Here is an 18,657-nt window from a genome sequence, read left to right as displayed (position 1 = left end):
TTTTTTTCTCTCTCTTATTTCTATTGTTATTGTCACTAATTCATTGTGCATTTTTGTTGTTCCCATATTTCTTTCCCGTAACACATTTGATAAATACAGTATCAGCTACTCAATACATTCGCTTTTACATTTACAATGTACTATTACTTTCTTTCTTCTGACTTATATGATTTCAGGTAAGAGTGAAAACATAACTCTCGCCTCTGGGTTCTATCATCTCAATTATGACTTTAAATTATTTGTGCTTTGTAAGTAGATCTTAAAAAAGAGTCATTTAGCTTTTAAAAAAATATATTGAACTATGTGTTGGATAAAAACGAGTATGTCTGAACTTTAACCAGTCTGAAGATTTGTTAGTTACTTTCGCCTTTTAATGATTTTTGTTTACGTTTAGATAACTTAAGCCGTATTTCTTTATTCATCCATGGATGATCGTATCTTATTATAGGGACTTTTTTACTTGGGACAGAAGAAGTTGTACAAGCATTAATATGATCATGTCAGCGACATCAATGAGTGACCAATCGATTTCGGCCAGTACATTTCTAAGTTTATTGTAATCGACATATTACAGTCGGATACGTTTTTATTAATGTTTAATGACGCGTAAATTGGACCGTGATACCTTATCGATTGGTCTAGAAGGCTCATTCCCCGAACACCAACTCTGGAGAATTGAGAGGAAGGTGTTTATGTAGGAAATTCTTTGAAGTTTAGTTATTCAATTCAATTTATTACCAAATGCACATTGCATACAGGCGTATAGAAATATACATATAGATAAATACTTGACAAACATCTTGTACAATGTCGGAGAACATATGCAATAGATTCAATTCCATACATAATATTTACAAATTATGAAATTGGCATAAGTTTGGGAAAACTTTAAGGCTTTCTTAAGGTAAATTAGCGGACTCTTATGAAGCATAATTTAGTTAAACTTAATCTAACCAAATTTCTAGGAAATAACAAAACTTCAAAGTCAATCATACAACCTCAACATGAAGGTAGAACGAGTACTATATATTATATAATGAAATGAGATTATAACTTATTGTGAAATAAAAGACATAGATCTCAATCGCATTATACAGTAACAAAACGTTTATAGCAAGAATTTGATACAGCTTATATTTCATAATATACGACTTCTCTTAACAGTTGCCTGAATCAAGTACTTACTTAAATTTCTAATAAGTTTAAAATTTTTGCTAGACAGTAGCTCTATTAATTTAAACACAGAAGGACGAATACGATAATATGGCTTGATATACGATACTCTTAATTCTAAAAACACAGGACACATAAGAATGAAATGAAACTCATCCTCGACATCTCCAAGATCACATAAAGTACACAATCTCTGGTTTCGAGGCACTGCATTATATCTACCTCTCTCTATATTAAGGTTATGTGCTTGCAATCTATATTTCGCAAGAATACATTTATTTTTTCTAAATAGCGGTTTTGTAAAATACCATTGTAGATCAAAACGGTCAACAATGTGTTTATACAACAAACATTTTGAAGATGTCTCGAATATGTTTCTCATTTCCTGAATAAAAGTATCCTTTATGCGTTGTATATATAATAATAAAAAAGATTTCTCATTTGGTACACATTGTGCCAACCACACATCTCCAAAACCCAACGTACACAAATCACGTCTCAGATGATAAACCCAATTTGCTTTACAATTTGGTTTCCTGTTATAAAGCTCTAAAAGTTCATCGTAACAGGCCCTCAAAATACAGTTATTAGTCTTTAATATTTGCAGCCAGTACTTTACAATAGCAATCCTACGCTGTATATGCAAAGGGTAACGACCAAGTTCAAAATACACCATGGCATTATTTACTGTTTTCCTGACACCCAATACGGTTTTCAAAAATAATAAATGTATATTTTCAATCTGCGGTGCAGGACTATAACCCCATACTTCACACCCGTAATTCACAATACATGATATATAAGTATCAAATAAAGATAACTTGGTCTTTTCATTCAACAAAAATCTTTTCGCTTTCCGATTAAGAAGAAAATAAGCTTTCCTTCCTTGTACAGCAATTTTATTCAATGCAATGGTAAATTTACCATTATAATTAAAAACCAAACCTAAATAGCAAAATTGATCTACCACTTCTATAGCTTTACCATCAAAAATCCACTGCTCGTTTGGATACAATCGTTTACTTTTCCTAAAAACAACTATTTTTGTTTTGTCTACATTTACAGATAAATTCCAACGTCGAGAATAAGTGATTAAAAAATCCAACATATTTTGTAGGTCAACTACATCCTCAGAAAAAAATACCGTGTCATCGGCATACATAATTAAAAACCAATTAAGTAATTGCAAGTGATAACTTTGGCAATTTGACTTAATCAATTCGGATTCCATGTCGTTGACAAATAAAGAAAACATTATTGGAGATAAAGATTCTCCTTGTAATAATCCGACCTGTAAGTCGTACATAGGAGATAATTTACCATGAAGCTTTACACATGACTTAACACTCTCGTATATAGATTTGATAACATTAAGCATCCGTCCTCTTACACCCGATTTCCACAATTTACACCACAATTTATCATGTGATACACTATCAAACGCTTTTCTATAGTCTACGAAAACACAATAAAGCCTTTTATTACTCTGTAAAGTTTTAGTAATCAAGGTATGAAGTACAAAAATTGCATCTCTGGTACCACTCCCGGGCTTAAAACCAAACTGAGCATCTGTTATTACATTCTCGCTTTCGCTCCACTTTAACATTCGTTTATTCAAGAGTGAGGTAAATAACTTGGCCATATGACTTACTAACGTGATTCCCCTATAGTTATTTACGTCGTTTTTATCACCTTTTTATGCAGAGGTATAACAACTCCTTCTGACCAAGCTTTAGGAAAGTATCCTACCTGTAATATAGTATTAAACAATTTCTGGAAAACTGGTGCAAAAACATCAATATACTCAATAAAATATTCATTAATGACATTGTCTAAACCGGCGGATTTACCTTTGGATGACCCTTTCATTGAAACTAATAATTCATCAAGACTGAAATCGTCATCAAGCTCAGGGTAAATACATTCGTTATCAACTTCAACTTGCTCAACATTGACGGGAGAAAAGTCAACTGAATTGTTGGCAATATCTTTAAAATATTGGTAAAAATCATTTAAAACCAGATTTCCGGAATCACAAGTCTTACGTCTAGAAAAATTACTATAAAAAACTTTTGGATCATTTTTTCTCAAAATGTCTAACATATCGCCTTCATTCCGAAGATAAGATCTCTTCACCCTCGCCTCGTAGGTCTTGTATTTCTTCTTTTCACGAACTAAGTTTTCTCTATTGCTAACAGTTCTACATATATTAAAAGATCTTAAAGCGTTTCTATATATTCTACGTAAACGTTTACATTCGTTATCAAACCATGGTTTGTCAGGTTCCTTGACATTACGTCTAGACTTCTGATGACAAGAACAATTACAAGTACGTATACGTTTCTCGAAACAGCAAGACTTGTCAAAAATAAAGTGAACATTGTTAACCAGTACTTCCAAACATTTGTCAATACTGTCCATAGTATTCTCTAAGGTATTCAACGAATTTGCAATTAATGCCCTATTTGCATTCATAGAATCAGCAGTATTCACTCTTGCTTCTTCTGTCCAGGACACAGACTTAGTAGTACTAAACGTATTACTGAAGTCACAACAATTACAAATATGAGTGTCTGCTTTTAAGGTGAAAAACAATGGCGCGTGGTCAGAATATTCATTAAAATCCCCAACATTACAATTTTGAACCTGGTCCAAATAATGGCTATGAGCCAGTACATAATCAATTGTACTTGTACCTAAGGCGTTATAAAACGTAAATTTACCTTCGATATCACCAGTCGTCCGACCATTTAATATTCGAAAACCAGTAGTCTTACACATTTGCAAAAGACGACGCCCAAATTGGTTAACAAAAACATCTTCAGAATTACGAACACTTTCATCAACTTCATCTTCATAGGGTATCACATTATCTATAACCTGATGTAAACTATCATGTAGAACATCAAATGGAATAAAGTCAAAAAAGAGCTTGCCATCTAGCTTTATCCACAAAATACTATCAGATACAACCTCTTTCAGCGTTATATGCTCTGTCAGCCATGATTTAAATAAACATATCATGCCAACCCCTTTACATTTACTTCTCTCGAAACCTTTAACATTAACGTTACCTAAATTATTTAACCAACATTCACCTAGAAAAACAATATCTGAATCTTGATAAATATTAAGAAAATTATCATCTATAATTTTATTTTCTATGCCTCTATGAACGTTCCAAGAGCATATATTAATTTGGGATATGTTCTCCTGTGAGCCCTATGCGGAAACAGCTTTGGCGTAGGTCTGTTCCTCATCACAACCCGCATGAGAACCTTGCGTATCTAGCCCGACGTGACGGTGGACAACCGGAAGTTGATGATCCTGTTCCGTTGGGAGTTGACGGCTGGCGCGATCTCTTCGACCTGCTTTCCTCTACATTCATGGGTGCAGCAGGCTGAACACGTGATTCCATCCTTTGAGAACTCGTATCGCCCGTGTACAACACACCATCGACGAACATCTTATCACGTACAAGTCTTACTTTGTGCCCATTCCTTCGCTTTGCCTTAGCCACTGGATAAAGCTTCATCCTTGCCTCCTCAATGATTGGTGGAAACTGCTCGTGGAGACCGAACACTTTGCCTTTCAGACGAAAAGCATGTCTTAAAACGTCGTCATGTTGACGCTGACAGAGGAAGCGAGCGACTATAGGGCGAGGTTTGTTACCTCGACGCTTACCAAACCGGTGTACGTTACCGAATTCATGAACGTCATCTATCCAAAGTTCGTTGCAGATAAACTGTCGAATGAGGGCTTCAGTATCCTCCCCTCGGTTTTCCTGTAATCCCGTGAACACTAGATTACATTTCATTGATCTGCATTGTAAGTCAGTAACTACCTCCTGAAGTTCGGCATTCTTAAGCTGAAATCCCTCCGTAGCCCCAACAGCGTGGTCGACACTGGCTGTAAGCTTGGCGTTTACTTTAACAATATCCTCCTTGTTTTTATTCACAGAAGTACTGATACGCTCGTACATATCACTGATAAACTGGGTACTGTCTTTCAGCTCTTGAGTGACGTAATATCACTAACCTTGACCTCGACCTCACGGACTCTCCTTGACAACGACAATAGCGATGATTGGACGTCATCTATTTTCTTAACTTGATATTCTATTGCAATAGTTGCCAGAAAGGGCCGTTTTACTTGAAGATTGAGAGGTCAAAGCGTCCGAATCCTCGAAAATGACTTGTCTAGCTTGTGATTGAGCAGTTGATGTAGGAAACGCGTCCGCGTCCTTGTCAACCAGGTCAGTCATATAGCACTGTGTCGTGCAATAGAGCGTGACGAAATTTTGGCCGTGGGCACCGTACGTGTACAATATAATATGTTCTATACGTAGTCACAGTTCATTGCACACACTTAACACAATATTTGCAGGGATGAGTTTTACAGAACATGCTTAAAATCGAACAAATGCGCAAGAAATTTCAAAATTTCAACAGCATACATAACAACTAGAAGGTCCCACACTTGTTCACTCGACCTTGACCCAACTTTCAAGGTAGAACGACCATAAACGACGAAAAATATTACGGACCGAACAGTCACGTCCCACTAAATAGCCGCCATTGTTATACCAGTTATAGCTAAGAATGTCAACTCATTTTGTAGATATATGATATTAAAGTCAATAATAAAATAGATAACAGAGTTTTTATTTATACATATAACTGTAATACACATTTAATACAGCACTAAGTAATAGAAAATAATCATTAAATACTAATATTTACATTATATGAAAGTGAAAATAACATTACATTATATGAAAAATAAAATTCCTTAATTTAAGCCACATTGATACTAATGTCAGCAATAAAATAAAGTTTCTATTCCTACATATAACAGTAATACACTTTTAATACAGCACTAAAAGTTAATTAATAAATATAATTATAAACAGTAAACCACTAAATGAAGCTGAAGTTTCTAGCACAAATCACATTCTCTATATATATCACTTAAGTCTCTAGCACAGAACATTCTATCCAAGAAGCCTTTCGCCAAATACATTGAGTGTAATGGTGATGAACTTAACGTTGATCTGAGCGTTAGCCACCTTGTAGTTGATGTATCAAAGCACACAATAACAGATAATAATATCAAACTGAAGTCACACAAGTTAAAATCTGAAAATAAGAACAAGTTTTATATGACAATAATTATAAGAGAATACATAAAATTTCACTGAGTAAATTAAGAAGCTGATGTTTCCAAGTACAGAGCGAAACGATTCTCCTACCTATGATATGTCTATTATAAAGTTGTTATTTACTAAATTAACATCAATTAATGATGAGGTATGTTCTGTATAATGAGTACACTCTGTAACTAGTTGCTGTAGCCCGTTCAAGTTCTTTATTACTTTAAGTCGGTTGACTTATCAGTTATAACATATATACAAAACAATACAGAGACAACATACAATATGCTACACACACACATATACACATACACACACACATACACAATTCAACTTTTATTCCTTAAGTTTCACAACCTATTGGATAACTATAATTTACAATAAATGACAAATGATATATGCATATATGTATTGTGCAATCAACACTCATTATCACTTCCACATCATTTGGTGTAGTCCGTAAACGGTCATATTTTTTTCAGGATAATTTGAATTATGGGTTCGGGCTAACTGATTTACATTTAGATCCCCAGTTAGAACTATATCATTTATATCTGTGTTACTAGCCTCCATGTTATCTTCATATATAACACATTCCCCATCAAAGATGGCTATTTGTTGCTTTCATTAATGAAAGAATTACTTACTTACTGTTAAAATGTTTATTAGCGCATGATGAAATTGGAGCACACTAACATTAAATGTTATAGAAAATTATATTCAGAAACTTTATCTAGCGCAATCATAATATAAAGCGCGAGAAAGCACTAAAGTCCGCTAAAATATAAACTTTTACAGTAAAATGGCACACATAAAGGAATAATCGTTAAATATATACCTATAAGCGCTGAAATAAAAATCCGCTAAAATATGAACTTTAACAATTTCAATCACACATGAAGTAAGCGGTTTCGCTGACAAGTGATTTATTATAAGATAATCATATAAACGTATGTACATTTATAAGTACAAACTATATAAACGCATTTTCTGTGAAGCGTACACACATATGTATACTGTTGCAAATTGATCAGAGTTTTGACTAATTTATGTATCACTTTGTATGCTATTTTTTCAAAATTACTTTAAATGTGAATGAAGTAAAAACACATGTGAACAATATTACAGGCAATGTGTAATTAATCAGAATTCTAGCGTTGAAGTACAAAATTAATATTTTGCAACATGTTACTCTCTTTAATTAACCGTTTGTAAATGATAATACCATGCATTCCGCAAGGCATGTGTACTTTTGTACCGATGTGAAGCGACCATTGTTTTGAATCGTTTATCCTTAAAGTCGATGAGCTTTATTATGTAGATTTTTGGAAGGTGTATGGGTTTAACACCAAGTTTATGGGCAACGATCGCTATAAAGACGTCATCAAACTTGAATTTCTTAGTAAACGGGATAGCAATCTGGAGTTTTTTGACGAAATCCATCGACATTATCATTGCACCTGCACTGATAAACGGCGGATACTTCTTAAAAGGATAATCTTCTAAGGACATATACCATTTATCCTTTCGGCGTCTCTGCGGATGATCAACGGCCCTATATCCCGCAAAGAGTGAGCGTACTATGCTATTTGGCAAACCATGCAGATAATCTAAAAGGAAGTCAGTGGCAACGTAAAAGTCATCATCCACCATCATAACAAATTGAGCCTTAGGACAATATTTAACACACCAATTAATACCTCCGATAGTTTTATAAGTGTTGTTGTAATAGGCATTGACGTACGTCATCTGGACGATGTCGTTATACATCCCTTCCTCCAGAGCAAGACGATCATTAATTGTTTTATTCATAGTTCTTGCAAGCAAAAAAACATGGCGGATAATGTCTTGTTTAAAATAAGTCTTGTTAGCCCATGTTTCTCTGATAGCTTGTCGCTGATCAAAATTTTCTGGTGCGGACTTGATCAGAAATAACAGGTAAACTTCCTTCGTTGATTTACAAATGTCTTCCATCGGTTTAAGGTAAGTAAACGGGTAAACATTGATGGGTTTGACGTCTGTTTTACCTGTTTCACTGATGTTTGTGATTAATTCCGCGAAGTTAATGTCTAGAGGGTATCTAAACTTACTAAAGGGAAGCGCTTTCTGCTGTACAATCGAGTTATTTTGTGCGGTGTTTTCCGTCGCATTGCTTATTTTTCCTTTCGATCCGGTACTAGTACTTTTTATGGTGTTACTCGTCACATTGTTTTCGTATTCGTTTGATCCGGTATGTTCTGAACGTAAATATGTGGTACGTTTCGCTGTATTACTCGTCACATTGTTTTCGTTTGATCCGGTATGTGTAGAATGTAAATCTGTTGTATGTTCTCTGATATGTCTCGCTACGTTATTTCCGTTTTCTTTTGATATATTATGTACGGGAAATATAGTTCGCTTCATACGTTCTTGTAAGTTGCCATAAAACAGCTCATTTATTATACAAGAAACTGCAAAGACTGCTAATACAGTAAGAGTCGTCTTACAACATTTCCGACGTCTCAAACGCAAGAACTTCATGATGTAGCTAGATTTTATAAGACTTAGAAACCAAACTGTTTCAAAGTCTTTTTAGTTCATATACAAATACACTTTGAACAGAATTGTGTGACGATAAGATGTTAACGAAACATTATTTACTTTAATTTTGCATTGATGAGCAAATTGTTTACAACAGTTATACTGTTGTCTCTGGTTTTTGTTTGTTCCGGATTATAAACTTCTATTTTAGTTTGGCACTGTTGTTATATTATGATGACAGGCCAGATGTATGTATACCTATATACTAATAAATTTTTGATGACATTCCTGATTAAAGTTAAATCTGTATAGCTGATACACTGGAATCGAGAAGTTCGAACATTTCAAAAGGCACAGAGTTCTTTCAGGATCATAAATATTGCCACTCGCTGTACGGCAGGTTTACAAATATGTGGGTATTGTACGTGGAGTATTGTAACGGAAATGTATTGTTATTGTACTTTGGGCCCTCTGGTTCCACGCATTAAAAGGGTCAGTGACTTAAAGTTATTCTCGATAAAGGGACGTGTCCTATCAAGCAGACAGATGTCCAGTTCTCCTTGGCGCTGGGCAATTATTCCTTAGCTCCTTGATAAGAGCATCTGGTCAGCTACAGCCAGTACACCTGGAGCAGTTAAAAAACATTAATTGGTACATGCTAATGAGTGTATGCTAATGAGTGTCGTTTCATATTAACCAATGTATTTTAAGATATCATACATATTCATTGAGTTTGTAGTTTGACGCTTCTGATATCAAGATACAATTCTAAATAATGCATATTTTTATAAAGGGAAGGAATAAATCAATGTATTTTATCACTTCTGAGTGATAAAGATAATATCAATCCGAGAATACTAACTTTGAAGGTTATTTCGAGGCTTTGTAAGTACCAAACAAAAACAACCTACTTTGTTTTTATCTTTTGCAGGGAAAATGACTTTAAATGACAGAACTGAATTTGAAAAAAGTCATTAAAAAATGAATAAAAAAAGCTATCCGTTATCATTAAATAAGTAATCGTTACTGTTTTTGGCAAAAATATCTAAGACAAATATTGTTATAAAATTAATTGTCTTCAATTGAGTGAAACTATACTCTTACAATTCTTTTGCATCTTATTTGAGAATGAGTGTTTGGTGCAAAAAAGGCTACTTGAAATAAATCAATATCAGTTACATTTTTAAATAATTCCAAATTTAATTATGCGCTTTGTTACAGGTTCTGTGATTGGTTTATAGTATCACATGTGACCCAAAATACAGCTGTTAATATTAGTATGAACGGCTGTTTTTCCATGGGACTCCTTTTAAATTTACCAAAATATATTTTGATGTCAGACATGGGTCTCCACATTGATCAAAATAGTGGCGATATAAGGATATAATCTGGATGTTTCAAACAATAGAAAGTATCAACCGAGGTGAATATACTGACATATACTGTATTATCCATAAATTTCCACGAACATGGCGAACGCGGCATGCAAACACTAGTACTACTGAGGCCTACATCCGTTGCACAGAGCGAGGCAGAGCCTACAAACAACCGAGCCCTGAGAAAAGCGGGGTTGGAATTACGACACATAATGTTCCTCCCATGACAAGCAAATTAAAGTTCTTTCATATTTCATATCCATGAATGATCCGCGAAACAAAAAACGTGACGATCGAGTTTAGCGTATGCACTCCCGTCATAATAAACATCACTTTCCTCAGACCTGGTGTCAACATCGGCTTTTCCGTTTTCCAGAATCATCATCACTCGACTTCACCGTACACGAAGCTACACTGTTAAAAACTTTCTATATGTAGAATCAACTACGTTAGATAAAAGCTCGTTTGCAAACAGCTAAACCACTGTTTCTTCAATGGGTTTTTTCCCGACATGATCGGGAATATTTTCACGTGAATTAGTTTCGAGATCCCCGCTTCGCTACGGCCGCACATGTGGTTTGTAAGTACAATTTTCCCCGTTCATACTTGCATGAACACTGGACAAAACCAGATTCAATCCCTATATAAAATGAAATATATGTAACAGAGGTGATTTGTTTTTCAATGCCTCCGTAAAGAGTCGAACCCGGAACCTCTGGTTTACTAGTCTTATGCTCTACCGAATGAGCTAAAGAGAAATTCTCACTAGGTAGGAAGCGGCTAGTATTTTACCAGGGTGACATCCTCCCCCCTCCAGGAAATAACTCGTCCCGAGTTTTCCGGGGATGATAGCGATTCGTTTGCAAGTATCGCTGAGTATTTTTGTCATATCTCCCGGGTCTCTACGTGGGCGCCAATGTAACAGAGCGCATAATTAATTAAATTTAAATCACTGCATCGGCTAGGGATCGAACCCGGGACCTCTGTCTTACTAGTCTTACGCTCAGCCGATCGAGCTAAAGAGAAGTTCTCCATAGCTGAGCGATATACATTTTTGTATTGCGGCTAGTATCTACCAGAGTTACATTTATAACGTACATCTAATATAAACGTCAATAAATAAATAATTGTATTCCATTGTCATATGGAGACAGATGTCACAGCAAACACTGCCGAAAGAACGGGTAGAGAAGTGAGTAAGATAACGATCGATATGTAAGTCTTTTATGTTACAGATCAATTTTAGAGTATACAATGGTCTGGGATGGATGTTGCGGTATCTGTGCTGTAGCATTCAAGTGAGGTGGTACTATAAATGATACCGTTGGAAGCACGGTCCCATTACAAACAGAACACAATACATCTCCAGCACACACGCATGCACAGGCATACACACTCTCAAAATTGAATTGATTAATGTATGAGCTAATTGTATTGTTTGTATAAATTATATATCTATGTACTGTAAAGCGCTTTAGAGTAGCCTTTTCTAGCTAGATATGGTGCTATATCAAATGTTGTTTATCATTTATTATTTTATTTATTTATTTAATTATTTTTTTCTTTTTATTATTTGATAACATTTTCTCATTCGTTGACATGAAGACACATAGACAAACTTAACACCTAGACTCGAATGCTACATTTTCACCATTCCATTTGTTCCATATCACATCATAATATTTTCGTACTTGGTCTCCATTTAGTATATATGGCACATGTAACAGTATGTAAACATGTATACCATGTCCTCACGATGTTTACGGTGTTATAGTAACCTTCAGTATATGTATACCACGTCATTATCGTGTCATTATTCAGTATGGTGACAGTATGTATACCGTGTCAGTATTCAGTATGGTAACGCTGCGTGGTTAGGTATATCGTGTCATTATTCAGTATGGTAACAGTATGTATACCGTGTCATCATTCAGTATGTGTCAGTATTAAGTATTAACAGTATGTTTACCATATCATCATTCAGTATGGTATCAATATGTATAAAGTGTAATCATTCAGTATGGTAACAGTATGTATAAAGTGTAATCATTCAGTATGGTAACAGTATGTATACCGTGTCATCATTCAGTATGGTATCAGTATACAAATATATATGCTGTGTCATTATTCAATATGGTAAGAGTATATGTAGCATACCGCGTCATTATTCAGTATGGCTCTGTGGACCAGATCGTCAGTAAGATTAATTTATCATTACTGTATATCTCCTCTGTGGACCAGATCGTCAGTAAGATTAATTTATCATTACTGTATATCTCCTCTGTGGACCAGATTGTCAGTAAGATTAATTTATCATTACTGTATATCTCCTCGTGTGTTAACTCATCAACTGAGTTGAATGCCTTTGTATATTTTGTTTTTCTTCGCGAGTTTCAATTTTTCTTTCGTTTTTGTTATGTTATCTTTTTTCATTACAGTTTTACCATATGTGCCCAAGCATGTCTGATAACTATATATGTACTGGTAGTCAATAGTATTTGCCGCCAAATGTCGTGGTTTGTTGTGTACCTTGATGTTCATTGATGTATCTATTTATCGGGCGGCAATAGGGCTATACGATATAAAATGCAATTCTGTTCAAACATACTAAAAAAAAATGTATAATAATCATAATTACTTTTCAATGCTTAACATAGAGTTTTTATTGTCCACTCTAATGAAGGCTTATATCTTGACATATGTCCTTATTACACTCCAGTCGATAGTGCCTAGCACTAATATAGTACTAGTTCTTCTTCTGTACAGTTTATCGCCCCCCGGGGGTATCAAGTGTTAGATTTTGGGATGATTTTCAAAATTCTATTGATAGCGCATTTTCTATCAGCACTGATGTAGTTATACATGGAGATATTAATGTTGATTGTCTCACTGTAACGAATAGTAAACTCCACGATATTGTCATGCTTTTTAATCTCAACAATGTAATTACCGAACCGTCACGTGTAACTGTAAACCCTAGTACATTGATCGACCTCGTTCTCGTTAGTGATAATGTTAAAGTAGTTGGATCATCTGTTTTACCTGTCGACAATGAAATTAGTGACCATTCCGCCGCTGTCGCTGTATTAGAACTACCACAAACCATATCTAATACTTTAAAACGTAACGTTTGGGTTTATAAAGATGCCAATTTTGTTTTATTTAATAATTTGATTAATTTTTTTCCATGGAACGTTGTTTTGAACACTGCTTCTAGTCTAGATGAGGCATGTGAACTATTTACGTCCAAGTCTTAAGAGTTTGCCAAAGCCAGTATTCCAATGAAACATATAACTATTAGTAAAAACGACAAATCTTGGTTTACATCCGAACTCCGACTTGAAATAAGAAAAAGAAACAGATTACATAATTTATTTCGTAAAAACACAAGCAGCCACTCCTTCGTAAAAATTTAAAGCTCAAAGAAACAAAGTTAATAACATGAAAAAGCACGCCAAGTTATCCTTCTTTGCTAATGTGAATGGTTTAATTGATTTATTAGATGCCTCTGACTCAAAATCTTACTGGCCACTCATGCGCCGATTGATTGGTAAAGCAGCTAATTCAGGAAGTATTTCTGCATGATATGACCCTAGCAATAATTCTTTAGTACATGATGATGAAAGTAAAGCAAATGTCTTAAATGATTATTTTTGTTCAGTAACCAACATTGATGATTACTTAGACAGCCATAGTTTCCAATCCCGCACCAATTCGTCAATACTTTCCATTACAATTACCAGAACTGATATTCTTGATATTCTTAAAACCTTGAAATTGAACAAGGCAACAGGAATTGATTCTATAAGTCATAACATACTAAAAAACACTGCCGAAACAGTTTTGAACCTCTTCTTATTTTATATAAACGGTACGGTCTTTAAGAGAATGTAAATTTCCTTCTGCGTGGAAATTGGCTTCTGTCCCACTATTTAAGAAAAATTAGAGTTTCCTTCCTTCTAATTACCGACCTATCTCACTATTAAGCTCTGTAGGTAAGTTATTTGAAAGAGTTGTACATTAATACCTCCATAATTATTTAATAGATAATAATTTACTATGTAAATACCAATCTGGATTTGTTAAAGGGCACTCGACTGTTTATCAGTTAATCGAAATATATCATAATATATGTTCAGCATTAGAAAATAAACAGCAAACCTGTATGACTTTCTTTGATATATCGAAAGCCTTCGATGGAGTGTGGCACGNGGTCTTTTAATAAAATTATATGCTTATGGTATAAAAGGGAACATCCTATCCTGGATCCAAGACTATCTACTGGACAGAAAACAACAGGTTATTTTAGGCAATTCTACTTCTTCTATTGGCCATTTAAATGCAGGAGTTCCACAAGGTTCTGTCCTTGGTCCTCTGTTATTTTTGATATTCATAAACGACATTACAGACAATTTACTTTCACTTGCAAGAATGTTTGCTGATGACACATCTCTATCTTTTTCTTCTAACAATGCAATAGAAATAGAGCATGTAATAAATCGTGACATAGCTGTAATTGAAGACTGGGCTGACAAATGGAATGCAAATTTTAATCCCTCTAAAACAGATGTAATGCTTTTTCATTGTTCTAACACTCAATTCAATATCCATTTAATATTCAATAACACATCATTGCAAATTTCAGCTGATCACAAACATCTCGGGGTAACATTAAATGAAAACTGTAAATTGACAGAACATGTAAATAATATTGTCAAATCAGCATCAAAACACATATCAGTATTACGGAAATTGAAATTTACTTTAAATAGAGATACTTTATCGAGATTGTACATTGTTTTCATAAGGCCCCTTTTGGAATATGCTTGTGAAGTATGGGATGAATGTAATATTATCAATTCAGATAAATTAGAGAAATTACAGTTAGAGGCTGCCAGAATTGTGACTGGTCTTCCTATTTTCACCAGTCGACAAAGTTTTTATTATGAGACTGGGTGGGAAACATTAAGCAATCGTCGAAAATCCAGGAAACTCATATTAATTTACAAAATACATAATAACCTTACCACTTCCTATTTACAGGACATTATGCCTAATCCAGTACGTACTGTTAGCAATTATAATTTGCGAAATCAAGATAATTATGCAATTCCAAGAATAAGACTAACTTCACTTGAACGATCATTTATACCTGATACAATAAACCTTTAGACGTAAAATGTCTTTGAAGGGAACATGTGCTACTAAGTTTTATTCTTCTGGTGACCGAAAGTTAAATATCCTACATACACGATTAAGGTATAAAAGTAGTTCCTTACGCGCCGATCTTAAACGTATTAATTTGATCCAGTCGCCCCAATGTAGAAGTTTTCATGCCATAGAAAATGTAGAACATTATTTGTTAGAATGTCCCTTATTTGTTGTTTCTAGAATGTCTTAAACATAAACTTACAAACTATTTAAATCTAAATGAATTATCTGCAGATCTGCTGCTGTTCGGTTCTGACACGTTTTCTGAGATTGAAAAAACAGCACTCTTTTTTTTTTATTAATCCAAGACCTTATTAGACATTCCAAACGTTTCGACAAATATAAATCATATTCAACTATTATAACCAGTCATACTTAGCAATGTGGTACTACGCTGACACAGTGGATCGCATCCGCAACAGCAGGGAGCCCAAGCTCGGAATTACAACAAGCAGGAACTGTGGTGTGGTACGTATACATACCCGACGAAAGTATAGACATTGCATGGTGCGGTGCAATATGTGTGGAGAGATCCAGTATGTGTCAAGCGGTGTGCGGTCTACTGTGTCCATTGGTCATCACAATGCTAACTATTATGTCGGTTATTCTATTATTAAATGTATGTACACATGTGCATCACTTATACTCACTATATCATAAATTGAACCTTTTTAGGCATTAAAAATCTATCGTGTCATCAATCGATCAGTAAGCATTTACACATGCATTATATATATAACACTCTATTGTTATATGGACATGTATTATATATATAGCACTTTATTATATACATGATCATGAATTATATATATGTAACACTCTACTGTTATACGGATATGCATTTGATTTTATACAGACATGCGGGTACAGTCACTATATAATACGATATGTATTTTGAAATTTTTATCTTATAGGTAAGTTTTGACATTTTTCAACATCATTGTATTTCCTTAGTAATTTGCGGTCATATGTATATTTCATCATGTATGTTTTGTGGGAAAAGATGGATTATAAGTTTTTAAACTTGTGTCTGATCCCATTTGTATATTTGCAAATAAAATATGTTTAAACAAAAAATATATTTAAAGATAGCGTAATAAATCTTTGGAAACACATTGTTGCACTACTCAGAGATTACTAAGGCGATCGGTGTTGTAGAGCAGTGTCTACCACCTTGTCTTTTGAAACAGACATTTCAATCAGTGAATATAAACTTTTACATAAAGCACTTTCATGGAGACATAGCTTTCAAAAATTGTAACTTAATAAATTTCATATAAATCAGTAAATCAAGAAATTAACATATAGAGGTAGTGCTTACTAAGCAACACATAAATAATCAGGAGACACGGTAGTCTAGTGGTAGGACGGCGGGCTCGTGACCGAAGGGTTGCGGGTTCGAGTCACGTCACGGCACTGTGTTGTATCTTTGAGCAAGATACTTCACTCCGCTTGTTCCAGTCTACTCAGCTGTAAATGAGTACGCGGATGGGCAGTGCTAGAATTGTAGAATGCTAGCTATGAGCGCCGAAATGGCAGCACCAGCTGTTTGCTCCAAAGGGAGCTGAGAAAGATATTGGCTGGTTGCAAAGGCCCTATAACCACGGATAATAATTTGTGAACCGCTTTGAGACAACCTACGCACTAGGTTGTAATAAAGCGATTTATAAGAACCTCCAATTAGTATTATTATTACAAGCTAACGGGTAATAAGATTTATATATATATTTTAAATGCCGCGCCGTGACTATTCTCCATAATTATTGAAGATTTAATAATAACTGTGGTTAGGTATACATGTAGCAAACACTAGTGAAAGCAAGTTTTTTTCATAAAAGCAATGGATCAAGTCTTGAGTGTAATCAGCCCAAGAGAAATCAAGATATTTTGTGCATAAGTGCATTAAACAGATTTTCTATTTATAGTGATCCATTGACCTTTGACCACTGGACCTAAAAAGTTATCCCAAGCAGACATTTTCTTCCAAAATCTGAATGTAATCAGTCCAACAGAATTCGAAATACAGTGCACAAACTGTTATTCTATTTATAGTAAGTGACCTTGATCTTTGATATCAAAGGCTGAAAAGCTATCCAAAAGCTTAAGCAAACATTTTATTACACTGGATAAAGTCCATGTATGCACACACACAAGGTTCTTCACTTAAAGTTGATAAGTTGACTTTAATATTCATATGTTTTTTTCTGTATGTTACTACCATCTCCATAACATATTGGATGAAGTTGCTAAGTGTTTAGATTGAATCAGTTGATGATTTTCTATATAAAGCAACAGTGACCTTGGCCTGACCTCGGAACCCTGAAACACAAGGGTATACCCATATTTGACATATGTATAAAGTTTGACCAAAATCCGTGAAAGAATGAAGCTGCTAAGTGTTTAAATTGAATCAGTTGATGATTTTCTATATGTAGCAAGTGTGGCCTTGACCTTGGATCCCTGAAATACAAAGATATTCGAAGTATACGAAGCGACGGGACGACGGACGCCACACCAGGGTAAAAGCTCACTTGTCCTTGGCAGGTGATTTAAAAACAGATAGAAGGACAGACAGACATAAAATCTGATTACTAAAGATGTGCAGGGGTCCTAACAACAAATAGTGTAATTGAATTGGAGAATCCCCCTTTGGGACCCCACTCCTCCCCCTAGGGAGCCAGAGTATTATAAGAGAGACCCTCTGTTAAACGGTATTCAGTTTTCTTAACCAAGTAATGCTCCAGACCATTGGTTTGAAAACATCATCAAGCCATACAGAATGAAGAACTTCAAAGGATGTACTGTATCAGGTGATTTATGTCCTCGCAACAGCCAGGGTCATATGAGGACGGGTGTCGCCTATATAAGAAAACTGCAATTCGAAGGAAGTGCACGTGTTGACGGAAAAAATACAGTTACTTATAAGAATTTCCTATGTGCAAAGGGCTATAACTCCAGGAAAAATAGAACATGGACACTGGATTCTAACTCAAACCGTAATTCATTATACATGCATAGTACTAAGTTGCAAATAATATGAAAACAGTTAATTATGAGAATTTTCTTTGTGCAAAAGGGCCATAACTCCGGTCAAAAATTTTAATACATGGTTCAAACTCTGTAATCTATTATGATAAAGCCACATAGTTTCAAATTGATATGGCAAGCGGTAGCGAAATAAGTCCAAAAAAAAAGTTTATTTTAATAATTTCCTATGTTCGAAGG

At 34.6% G+C, this 18,657-nt stretch overlaps 2 protein-coding genes across 2 annotated transcripts in view; both read right to left on the bottom strand.

Annotated features, from left to right (window-relative positions):
* Nucleotides 1-4,432: 4,432 nt before the first annotated feature.
* Nucleotides 4,433-5,155, bottom strand: LOC110461149. Its single transcript, XM_021514481.1, has one exon. It carries the CDS (start codon nucleotides 5,153-5,155, stop codon nucleotides 4,433-4,435), a length of 723 nt encoding a protein of 240 aa, XP_021370156.1.
* A 1,438-nt stretch (nucleotides 5,156-6,593) lies between these two features.
* LOC110461148 (beta-1,3-galactosyltransferase brn-like) overlaps nucleotides 6,594-18,657 on the bottom strand; it is a 29,081-nt gene continuing 17,017 nt past the window's right edge. The window contains exon 2 of the mRNA XM_021514480.1: nucleotides 6,594-9,470. Within this exon, the coding sequence (XP_021370155.1) occupies nucleotides 7,523-8,845 (1,323 nt within the window). The 5' untranslated portion in view covers nucleotides 8,846-9,470 and the 3' untranslated portion in view covers nucleotides 6,594-7,522. The remainder of the gene's footprint in view (nucleotides 9,471-18,657) is intronic.

This window comes from Mizuhopecten yessoensis, unplaced genomic scaffold (assembly GCF_002113885.1).
Source record: "Mizuhopecten yessoensis strain PY_sf001 unplaced genomic scaffold, ASM211388v2 scaffold10581, whole genome shotgun sequence".
In the NCBI taxonomy this organism is placed as follows: domain Eukaryota; kingdom Metazoa; phylum Mollusca; class Bivalvia; order Pectinida; family Pectinidae; genus Mizuhopecten; species Mizuhopecten yessoensis.
The sequence above is the reverse complement of the archived record's forward strand: the minus strand, read 5'-3'. Positions and strand labels throughout refer to the sequence as shown.